Below are 12,840 nucleotides of genomic sequence, written 5' to 3' on the forward strand. Positions count from 1 at the left end.
ACAAATCAAAATTGATCACCATTACAAAAGAAGAAACTGAAAAGGTAATAAAACAACTTCCAAACAAAAAAAGCCCTGGTTTGATAAGTGAATTTTATCAAATTTTATCAATTTTATCAAACATTCAGAGAAGAACTGTCACCCATTCTACATCAACTATTTCAGAAAATAGAAAAAGACAGAATTCTCCCAGACTCATTCTATGAACTAAACATAGCCTTGATACCACCAAAATAGAAAACTATAGGCCAATATCTCTCATGAACATAAATGCACTGAATAAAATCCAGGCCAAGAGAATCCAATGATACATGAAAAAAATAATTCACCATGACCAAGTGGGATTCATAACAAGTATGCAAGGATGGCTCAACATAAGAAAAACAATCAATGTAATACATCACATATACAAAGCAAAGAACAAGAACCACATGATCCTATCAATTGATGCAGAACAGGCCTTTGACAAAATCCAAATCCTGATTAAAACACTCAACAAAATAGGATTAGCGGGGAATTTCTTCAACATAGTAAAAAGTATATAAGCAAACCCAAGAGCCAACATTGTTCTCAACGGAGAGAGATTAAAGGCATTCCCTTTGAGATCAGGAACTAAGCAAGAATAGCCACTATCACCTCTCCTATTTAATATTGTATTGGAAGTCTTAGTGATAGCAATAAGACAGAGAAGGAATTAAGAGGTATCCACATTGGCAAAGAGGAGGTAAAATTATCTCTATATGCAGATGATATGATACTAAGGAAACCCTATAGACTCAGCAAGAAAACTACTGGACATAGTTGACCAATTCAGCAAAGTGGCAGGATACAAGATCAACATACAAAATCAACTGGATTTCTCTACAGTGACAAAGTGAATACAGAACTGAAACTAAGAAAAATAAAACTCTTCACAATAGCTAATCACAAGATTAAATACTTGGGAGTAAGTTTGACCAGAAGCACAAAGGATCTATTCAAAGAAAATTACAAAGAAACAAAGAGAGACCTGGAGAAATGGAAGAATATACCTTGCTCAAGGATAGGAAGACTCAATATTGTGAAAATGACAGTACTACCAAAAGCAATTTACATGTTCAATGCAATCCCAATACAAATACCAATTCCATTGTTCAACGAGATGGAAAAGACAATCTAAATTTAATTTGGAATGGAAAGAAGCGCCAAATAAGCAAAGCACTTCTTAAAAAGAGAAACAAGGTAGGAGGCATCTCACTCCTTGACTTCTAATCCTAGTACACTGCCATGGTGGTAAAGACAGCATGGTACTGGTATAATGACAGACGCACATATCAATGGAATAGAACTGAGAATTCAGAACTCAGTCCATCTACTGGTCAACTGATTTTTGAAAAGATAAAATCAGTTAACATGTGCCACAAATGACGGCTATGGCCATCCTGCACATTTTAATTAATAAAAAAAGGAACATCATTTATACAAAACGTACTAATGCATTTATTTGTTGGGGTTTTTTTTTAATTTTTTTTTTTTTTTTTATTTTGTGTGCGTGTACCATCAAATCAGATCTGACTGGTACAGGAGGATATTGCGCCTCCTTCTCCGGCACAGCGTCTGGTGGATTCAAACCGTGTTCCTCTGGGATTGCAGTGCAGCTTCTTGCCACTAGGCCACCAGAGCTCCCTAATGCATTTATTTGTTAATTATTCAGTAATACATCGGGGGGAGGGGGGGGAAGATGTAACATTCCAGATAACATCTCAGTTGTCTTTTTGTGCAATTTTTCATGTTTAACAATTCAGAATACTTCCACCGTCAAGAGTTTTCATAGAAAAACTGACAAAATGTGATAATTATCACTTTCAAACATACAACTGACATACAATTTCATATGGTAGTCATAAACAATTGGGCAAAAAAGGTGTTTCTAAGCACGGTCGTCAATTGAAAAGTGTGTCAATGTGTTAAATGGGGAAATGACAGCCTTTTAAACAAATGATGTTGGCAAAATTGGAAAACTGTAAAAAACTCAAGCAAGATCCACACCTCACTCCATACACAGAAAGCAACTCAAACTGGATCAAGGACCGAGGACTAAAACCAATGACTATAAACTTCATTAGAAAAAAGCTTGGAAGAACTCTAGAAGCCCTAATCGAGAACATAAAACAGTTTTCCAAGCATCCTGAAAAACCTACAACCAGGAGTGGATTAAATAGGTGAATGGGACATTAGAATAAAATTCCTTTGCACATCAAAAAAACTTCTCCAACTTGTTAAAAAGGGACGCCACAGACTGGGAAAAAATATTTGGTAATGACATGTCAGAAAAGGGACTTATATCTTGAATTTATAGAATACTCGAGCACCACAACAAGATAAAGAGGTAAAGAACCCAACTGAAAAATGGGCACAGGATATGAACAGGTACTCCATGAAAGAAGACATTCAGATGGAAAGAAGACATTCAGATGGCAAAGAAACACATGAAAAAAAATGTTCAAAATCCCTAGCTCTAAGGGAGATGCAAATCAAAACAACTATGAGATATCTCACCCCAGTAAAAATAGCAAAATTTAACAGAACAGCAAACAACAAATGCTAGCGAGGCTGCAGAGAAACTAGAACCCTTTTTTACTGTTAGTGGGAGTGTAAAATGGTGCAATCACTATGGAAGGCAGTATGGCACTTCCTCATAAAGCTGGAAATAGAAATCCATTTGACCCAGCAATTCCACTACTGGGAATATACCCTAAATAAGCCAAAACTGCCACCCAAGCAGATATATTCACACCAATGTTTACTGCTGCTTTGTTCACAATAGTAGAGAGTTGGAAACAGCCCAAGTGCTCATCAACAAATGGATAGAGAAGCTCTTGTACAGTCACATAACGGAATACTATGCTGCATTGAAAAACAAAGAACTCATGAAATATACAAAATGGGTGACCCTAGAGGACATTATGCTGAGTGAAATATCTCAGTCACAAAAGCACAAATGCTGCATAGTGCTACTGTTGTAAAGCAGGACTGACATAGAGGTGGGGGGGGGAACTTAAGAGGAGATAAATAATGTATTCTGTATTGAAACAGATGAGGGAGAGAACTCTTTAGGAGGAATATATTATTGGTATTATTGTAATGACAAGAATCCAGAATGAAAGAGAAAAGTGAACTGGGGGTGGGGTGGGGTGGGCAGGGAGGAAAAGTGTGCAGCAATGAATGAATGCAAATCCAAAATCTCTGTAAACCTTCACTGAAATAAAAAAAAAAATTTAAAAGAAAAATTCTTAAAAATAACACTTTCTATATACAGTGAAGCATTCTGCTCTTTTCCATTCTAATTGATTTTTTTAATGCTTTCACAACCCAATAACATTTACTTCATAATTAATTTCACAAATGGCTTGGAACCTGCAGTTTGAGAAACATTACAAATTGATAAGAGAATCGCAATTCCTAAGGAGCTGCATTTTAGTCCTTGTTTCTCAAGTCACAAAATGATTAATCACAGACAAGTCATTTTACTTCTCAAGGCTTCAGTTTTCATACTAGTAAAATGAAAGAAAAAAAAATCTACTCCTCAAATATTAATTTATATGACATTGTATATAGACCTCTCTCTCTCGTTTATTGCCACTGAGTAGGAACTAATTAACCATCCTCCGGCTTGGAGGCTTAAATTGCAGGGGAAGAGACTGCTCATCTTTCTTCTGAGAAGCAAGTGTCATTTATTCTATTTATTAGTACCCTAAAAGGATTATGTGAAATAACTGCAATTTTACTGACCGATGTATTTGTTTTCAGCTGGAAGATGAAGATCTGGATTTAATTCAAAATTACTATTCCACAGGTCAGTCCAAGAGTTTTCTATATCTGTTGAGAAAAAAAACCCCAAAAATCAGTAAATAATGCCATATACAAAATTCTCTTGGTAACGATTCAATCATCATATGACCTTTGCAAACCAATTCTAAGAAAAAGTGAGTGACATATCCAGACATTCTAGCACTTTGCTACAACAAGTGGGTCCTGAACAACACTGGTATCACCTGAGTGCTTGTTAGAATTGTAGAATCTTTGGTCTCATCATACTTATTATGCACTGCAGTGTCATAGTTTTTGTTCAAAAGTAATTCCCTAGTCATCGGCTATGACACTCACCACATGAGTAGCTGGGAACATGAAATAAGGGTATATATAAAAGAATCATCATGAAATTTGTCTGTCTTCCCCCTCCTACCAAGTTTAAATCAAGCAGGTTAAGAAAAGAAGGGGTGAATCTCAGAAAGAGCAGAGAATGTAGTGCTTGTCCATCAGGCCAGAGATTCCTGCACCAGTTAGACCAGGAGAGTTGACATGGGATTCTTGCCTCATGAAGCCAAAGTCAGGGGCCTTCACTCAAGCTTGCTGCAAACTGAGGGGAAACACCATAACTGGCAGGACTAAGAGAACTTGGACTTGTCATGAGGCTAAAGGCAAAAGAGCCTGCAAGTATGCATGAGAAGATGTCTTGACTGAGGAATTGTGTATCCTGTTATCAACCTGAATAGGAGAAATGTGTTAATTTCCCTAGTAAACCCTGTAACCATGAATATGGTTATTAAAATTTTTATCATTTTTACCTTCCATACTATACTGAGTTCCAAACCACTTCTCTTTGAGGTCACATTTTCCCTCATTAGCACCGGACAAAAGAACAAGATTTGCTTTCTGAGGAACTAGCTGATTAAGGGCCTCTGCAATGACCTAAAAACAAAGGCAAAAGAGGACACATAAACATAAATAACAACTTTAACCTAATGTATTTCTGTTGAAAAGAAAAAAACTTGTTAAGTGCCCCAAGATCCTAGCATCTTGAGCTCATGAAACTCTAGTTCACAAACAATAATTCACAAAACTTCCTAAATTTATGAGTTTTATCAAGTATCTTTCTTAAAGCTATATAAAGTCTTCACTCAAATCCTACATACTCACAGTACTAGCAGTTAAAAGAGGAATTTACTGAGCCAAGCACTACTTAAGGAAAGGTGATACAATGAATCAAGACTTGGGTTGCTAACCATAAAGCTGGAATGCACCAGGTGTTCCAAAGGAGAAAGACTGTAAATATTTAATCTCAGAAACTTTAATAGGCAGTTCTACTCTGTCCTATCAATCTAAATAAACTCAAAAGCAGTGTTTTCTTTCATTTAATCCTAAAAATAATCCACTGGATCTCAGAGATCAATGGTGAAGCTATCTGCCCAGGTTAAAGATCAAGTAACTTGCACAGGCATTCCTAGAAGTTGCAAAAGTATAGTTAGTTCTAATCAAAGTTTATGTATCTCTAAAGGATATGTTTTTATCTACAATGTATTACATTTGGAAGCAGGAGTGGCATCCACTTCCACAATAGCTTGCCTCTGGAAACCCTATGAACCTGGAGAAAGGATGAAATTTATACAGGAAGTGTCCAGGACTTTCATTCAGAGGGTCGCTATGAGTTGCCTGTAACTCGACGGCGCTTAACAACAACAACAACAACATGTATTACATTATATTTATTAATTCTTGGGTAAGTACTAGCAGTTCCTGTGTTACAAACATCTACTTAACTACAATTATATTTACGAACCAACTCCCCTTTCTTACCTTAAGCACAATCCCGGACACTACCCATGAGAGGGGCCAAGTGCATCCTTCTTCACCCCAGAGTAACCCTTCAGAAGTGTGCAGGCACTCCCTGCAAGTACTTCCTTTGAACCCACAAGAGTCAACTCAAACAGCCCTAGAGGTAATGGCTGTGTGCAAGAAATGCAGACGCACAGTTGTCTCTACTACAGCTTTAGAACTAGCGTGCACTCAGAGTTTGAGTATGCAAGTACAGACCCAACTTCAGTCTATATCACAGTCTGGAAATACTTTGATACTCTCTGCAGTCAAGCAAGGCCCATACCTGGTCTCAACCCTAACCCAACCTTGCCTTGCCACCTCCCCATTCCCGCACTGTGCAATGCAAGTCAAGTACCAAGCTCCTGGAGATGGTGGGAGTGAGAGTCTGGACAGTGAGGGGAATGAGATCCTAGCCACCATCATCAAAGGAGGTTGGGCAGTCAGACACAGGCCCACCACTAGCACCCTGCTATGGTGTCCTCATTACCTACTCCATAGGGGATGTACTATTCACTATTTTGTGACATGCTTCAAAATAGTATTATCATTAATATTACAGTAATATGTTTAAGTGTATCTGAAAGCATTTAAATTTTTTTAATGAGAATCACCTATAAAAGAAATATGTAATTAAGTGAAGTTAGATACAAACTTTACCTAACCTAACTTACATATAAATTTGACTTACAGACAGATTTAGGAGAAATCTGTCATAATCCAAGGACTGTATATACCGCATACCTAAAGATTAATAGTACAATTATAGCACTATAGGGTCTCTTTCTATAACTTCTCAACTATGATATGAACTAAACAGGACTTTGTGACTTACATTTGGAAACCAAACTATCTTCAAGCACCATTTCTTGTACAAGAAAAAAATGTAAAAACTAATGGCAGTTTAGAAAAACTATATTTGGACCTCTGGGCACAGTCATCCTTGGGGAAAGGAAAGAATGTGTGTTGTTACCCCTTCCTTTACCTTTACCTATTCTCTATAAGTATTTTTGAAATACCTTGTTTCTCAACCACTAGCCTATTACCTTGGGTAATACAATTATTTGTTGTATACCCTGTCCTCTGTATTGTAAAATATGTGGCTTCTAATTATTAGACATTAATGCCACACTGTGAGTTGTGATAAAAAAAAAACTTTTCCAGACATTGACAAATAACTCCTTGGAAAGCAAAACAGTCTTTAGCTAAGAACCACTGGCTGATGAAGCAAAATTGACTCCCCAGATTCAATGAAGTGAAGATACCAGCATGTAGAACTTAATTAATTGATAAATTCTCAAAAGTTATTAAATATCAAATTATCCTAAATCTCCATTATAACTAAAAGTTAAACTAAACACATTAAATATGATCAATAATTAAATTTTAGCATTCTTATAAATATTTTAAATATTTAGATATTTAAATATCTCAATACTTTAAAAACATTAATAGTACATAAAAAGATAACAATATTCCCCTCTCATATTAAACTGCAGTGGTGTAAGAATCATGAAATATTATCCACAAATCTATTGATGTTTCTTCTGTTAATAAAAATAAACAAAATAAGCTGATGAATTATAACCAATTTTTCTTCATTTCACAACTTGCAGATACTGTGGAACTTCTCACCTTCCTGAATTTTCTCAACCTCCACATGCCCTAAAAGTAAGTTTTAAAAATGAAAATCTTCTTACTTCTGGATTGTATTCAAAAAGAAGCTGATCTCCAGTGAGAAAGTCCTGCCGTGGGTACAGCTGCATGTTTTCACACATGTTTTCCACATACTCAACTGGATCTGTCTATAAAGAAGTAAAATTATTTTTTATACCAAAATTTCCCCAGAATTATCCTTAATTAATTATAATTTTAAAATATCTTTTAAAATAAAAAACATTCAAGAGAAAAACTTCTGAATATATATAACCAGATACATCAGCAATTTTTACTTCAAATTCTCAGAATTCCAAGGAGACAGAATGGGAGCTACTAAATTAAGAAGCATGACTTTCCACTCCCTTCAACACCCATCTAGAGCCCTAGAATCAGGTGCACCTTAGTCCTCAAATTGAAATCACTGTTCCTCAATAATCTGTAAAGGTTCCTGACTGTAGACTTGCCTAGAGCAATATGTCTTCTGAATTACTGGCTTCTGTGTACCAAGGGTGTTATAGGTTGTGGATCCAAGTAAGATGAAGTCACTGTTAATTCAAATCTTTTTTCCATTTGTCAAGATGTTGTCTTTTGGTTGAGTGGTGAGAATTTTTATTTTCTTGATGTTGAGATGCAATCCATATTGAAGACTATATTTGTTGACCTTCTGCAGCAAGCCCTCCAAGTCCTCCTCACTTTCAGCAAGAAATATTGTGTCATGTAGGTGAGGTTATTTATGAGTCTTCCTTTGATTTGCCACACAAATTGTTTTTCAAAGAACCTCACTATTTTACATTCCCAACAATGAGAATTTTACATTCCCATCAAAAATGGCTCTAATTTCTCCATGTCCTTTCTAACATGTTTATGTCTATTATTTAATGTATTATAAACTTTTAACTGACTTTCATTACTAACTGCTACCTTATTATTCCTAGTTGTCTATCTTTTTGGACTTAATTCACTTTATTTCTGGCCCACTATATGGAGGCCACAGCTGGAGCTTGGTGTTGGGTCTTTATAAGATGGTCAGTGAATTCCTGGTAGGGAGACTTGGTGAAAACAGTCTCTTTACAGAGATCTGGGGTAAAGTAGCTATAGGTCTTGGAAATGGCATCAAATGTGGCCTTGGCAAAGTTGCTCAGGGTATCTGTGCAGCTTCTGGATGAGGTGTAGCAGTTGTCAATTCCAGTCATCAGTAGCTGCTTCTCTGGGGCTGAGACAACTCTAGTGCCTTGGGGTGCAGGGATGAGGCATACCAGCACAGAGTGACACTTGCTGATCCTGTCCCCCCTGTAGCCATGCTGCACAGGGACAATGGAGAGCTTGGCCAAGATAATGGCTGTCTTAATCTAGGAGCTCTAATTTAGCACAGCAACTGACAGATGAGTGCTGTACACTTAAGAGAAGATGATCAACAAGCATGTATGTACATATGTAGCTATAAAAAGCAGCAACATGCAAATCACTTCCCCAATACAAGAAAATGACAAATAAGTGTCACAGCCCTAAAAGCAAACCATAAAAGGCTCATATTTTCCAACCAAGCCAAGTACCAACGAATGCTGCTAAACATGGTGTGTAGGTGGCAGGGAAGAATATGGAGCTACAAAACGGGGGGATGCCAACTAAAAATATCTTGATATATCTTGTTAAGAAGCAATTTTAGAGACAGAAAATGTCATCTATTTAAACAGTGCTAAAAAGCTGATCCCGGTAGTCCTTTTGCAGTCCCTTTTGCAGTCGGCCAAAGGTGGGCCCTACTGGGCTGCCGTAGCCTCTTATCAGTAGTGGGCGGGGCTAAGGTCAGGGTTACCCAGCCAGAGCTGTGGCTACCAACGACATGTTCAAGAGATCCGTGGGCCCGGCCAGCCTAAGTCTTCTCACCTTGAGGGCCTATGCTTCATCAAACAAGGCCACACCTGTCAAAGATTCCATCAAGGTTGATGAACTTTCACTCTTCAGTTCCAGAAACTCAATCTAAGTATGTAGAAGAGCCAAGGACTAGACTTGAAGAAAACATTTCACAACTACGACAGTTTTGCAGTCCATATATAACATGGTGTCAGGAAAAGTACTTCTATTCTAAGCCAAAGATGCAAATATTGTTCAATGGGGGGTAGACAATTACGGATATCTTCAAAATGCACCTCCTGGATTTTTCCCAAGGCTTGGTGTTATTGGTTTTGCTGGCCTTGTTGGACTCATTTTCGCTAGACGTTCAAAAATACAGAAGTTGATATATCCACCTGGTTTCATGGGATTAGCTGCCTCTATCTATTATCCACAACAAGCTATCAGCCTGGCCCAGGTCAGCGGAGAAGCATTATATGACTGGGGTTTGAAAGGATACATAGTCCTGGAGGATTTGTGGAAGAACTTTCAAAAGCCAGGGAATGTGAAAAATCCACCTGGAAATAAATAAACTTTGCCTTGCTCTGACCTTTTTAAAATGAGTTATAAACACTGGAAACTCCATACAATAAATCAGTATGTCTGTAGAAAAACGGTAGAGAAGTCAGTATTGAGTGTGGTAAATTGACTTTATTCTTCAGGAAAAACTATAGGATACATTCTTTATCTTGGGTGATACTATATTAAAAAATGGACTGATCTGGAATCTTTTCACCTAGATATAATGTACAAGCCTCAGAACTCCTTGTTCTCATGTTGCTATTTATGTACATAATTAAAAATTTAAAAAAAAATAAAAACAATGCTGATCCCAGGAAAAAAGGAACCTGGGCAAGTTGTAGTCCAATTTGAGTATCAAGTTATAGCCCAAAAGTCTTGTTTCCACCCCTTCTTGCCAGAATTCTAGTCTAAATGTTCTAAGTACAATTAATGAAAATGCTTGAACAAAAACACATGGTAAGAAGTTGTGAGTTTTAAGTATATACTTCTGGGAAGGAGTGTCACAGTACCCTCTAATGGTCAATCTACATCACTACAACCATTCTATTTTCATAGAACAGAATTTCAATGTAAAATTACTTTTTCAAGTATACAGAGTAGTAGTGGTTGTTGTTACTGTTATATCCCTTAGTCATTATGACCCTCACAGCAACCCTATGAACAACAGATCCTTCCCTGCCCAATCTTCTGCCATCTTCACTATCTCGAACAGAACTGAGCCCATTATTAGTCATTTTGTCAATCCATTTCACTGAAGGTTGTCCTCTCTTACACAGACCTTTCCCCTTTCCAAGCATGATGTCTCTCTCCAAGGACCGGCCCCTCCTAACAGGACTAAAGTATGTGAGACAAAGCTTCGCCATTCTTGCTTCCAAGGAGCACTTCTGTTACGCTTTCTCCAAGACAGACTTGTTTATTCTTTTAACAGGCCATGGGATATTCAGTACTCTTTTCAAATACCACAACTCAAAGATACTGATTCTGTCATCCTTAGTCATTGTCCAACTTTCAGATGTGTTATCAAGTACACCTTAAGTCTTTAAGGTGGCATCAATGCTCTCCAGAACTTGGGAGAGATATTTGACAGCAGATTTTTCCAATGTCCTGTCTTTTCGCTTCTTGATTGCTGGTACCAAAGGTGTAGATTGTGAATCCAAAAAAAGGGAAATCACTGACAATTTCAATCATTTCTATATCATAATTTTTACCTGTTGTACATATGATTATATTATACTGCTATGGCAATCTTCCTTAAAGTTTAAAAAGGATGGAAAGATACAAGATTCAACTGACTTACAAAGGGCAAAAAACTGCTCTAAATGCCAGACCTTTCATTTTTACGACACCATGCCAGAATGTTTTACCTGTGAGTTTCTCTTTGTCTGGACACTATTCAAATGTTATCCTTTCTTTTAATGCACACCTTAATAAAAATCTACCACATACACGAAGATTGATTCTTCTTCAATCAAGGAAAATGTTTCTCCTTTCTTCAAATCCCAAAACAGTATCTAATACTATTTATGGTTAATTTCGACAGATTACCATACAGAATGTCTTTCTAATGTCATAATTCCCAAAATATTATGAGTCAGCTCATCATGAATATTTTTTTTAAGGATTAGGTAGTTGAGTTACACAGATGACTGTCACACAATATGATCTTTGTCCATCTGTTTAGCTCTCTTACTGTTACTCAAAAACACAAGAGTTAATTTTTAAATAGCCTCTAGGGTATCTAGAAACTGACATGACACAGATTAGTAGAATTACAACTCCAGTGACACTTCTAGAAAGAGAAACTGTCCACAACAGTTTCAAATTGGTTATAGATAATACTGAAAAATAATTTGACTTGTACATCAATTTTCACAGCAGCATTATTCACAACAGGAAGACCATGAAAACAGCCAAAATGCCCAATAACTAACGACTACACTGAAAAATTATGGTACTCTCAAGTCAGTGGAATAATACACAGTACTCAGAATCAACGATTTTGAAAAATACTATCTAACTTAGGAGAGGGTAGAGAGCATTATGCCAGTGAACTAACTCAGGCACTAAGAACAAATATTGTTTAAGTCCATTATGGTAAAAACAGAAAGTTAACCAGTGAGATGTGTATGACTATACAAACGATTTTTAGCTGATGTTCATTAAGGATAATGAGTATTTAGAACTGTGCCACTAATGAAAGGAAATCCTATCTAAAAAGTACATTTCTGTACCAGAACTATTTATGTCACAGCATCCTCTGGGCCCTCTGCTAGAACATTAGAATCAAGTCTCAAATAATGCCTTTTTAATTGTAACCTTCAGTAATACAGAAGTAGGACCATACTGTATTATACTTCCATGAATGTAAAATATATTGTACCTGCTTTATGATATGTAACAGCAACTGTGCTACATCACAGCTGTCTTTATAATGGTTTATTCTAGAATGTGTTCTTTCTAGATCAAGACTGAGACATTTAAAAAACAACAACAACAACCCAACAAACCAAAAACAGGTACCACGTAACCACAACAGTAACAGAACTTTGGTCTTTTCTGAGGTTTTGTTTTAGACTTTTTTTCCCCCAATGGATGTATCTATTATTTTTGTTCCAATGACTGCAGAACCTGAAAAAGCTGTTGCTGCTATTGACGCATAACACACTGTGATTGGTCTTCACTGATTGACTGATAAATAATTTGAATTTTTGGAAACTTTAGCTGTGCTGTCAAATTTGAAAAAAAAAAAAGCTCAGTTATACTGTGTTGAGTTGTACAGAAATCAACAGTCATATCTGTCTAGAAATGTTATTTTCCCATTTGTAGATGGGTAATGCACTGTATTAAATATGTAAGGTTTTATCTTCACAAAGCTTTGATTACACAAATACAATATTTTAAACAATTTAAAATAAGTACTTTAAAAAATAAAGTAAAATTGACTTTCAGTACCTGTTCTTGGTAATGAAACTCATTATCCTCGATTTTCTGAATCTCTTCAAAAATTCTGTAAGAAAAGAAAACTTCAACTAGAAACTGTTATTGGACTTTTCCCATAAGAATAGCAAGAAAAAAATAACAAATTAATAGCAAGAGAGGCAGAAAATTAAGAGACTGGCCAAATAAATAAAACCC

The 12,840-nt window shown here is 36.4% G+C and overlaps 1 protein-coding gene and 1 pseudogene across 2 annotated transcripts in view; one reads left to right on the top strand and one right to left on the bottom strand.

The window, feature by feature from the left end:
- The window catches only part of NRD1 (nardilysin (N-arginine dibasic convertase)), a 106,364-nt gene that overhangs the window by 24,879 nt on the left and 68,645 nt on the right, over positions 1–12,840 (bottom strand). For both annotated transcript variants that reach the window (XM_006879673.1, XM_006879672.1), the window contains 4 exons: positions 12,658–12,712; positions 7,335–7,439; positions 4,608–4,731; positions 3,772–3,858 (listed from right to left, as the gene is read on the bottom strand). In XM_006879673.1, the coding sequence (XP_006879735.1) occupies positions 3,772–3,858; positions 4,608–4,731; positions 7,335–7,439; positions 12,658–12,712 (371 nt within the window). The remainder of the gene's footprint in view (positions 1–3,771; positions 3,859–4,607; positions 4,732–7,334; positions 7,440–12,657; positions 12,713–12,840) is intronic.
- LOC102856905 lies at positions 9,134–9,715 on the top strand (annotated as a pseudogene).

This window comes from Elephantulus edwardii, unplaced genomic scaffold (genome assembly GCF_000299155.1).
Source record: "Elephantulus edwardii isolate Elephantulus edwardi_28Jun2011 unplaced genomic scaffold, EleEdw1.0 scaffold00005, whole genome shotgun sequence".
Classification (NCBI taxonomy): Eukaryota; Metazoa; Chordata; class Mammalia; order Macroscelidea; family Macroscelididae; genus Elephantulus; species Elephantulus edwardii.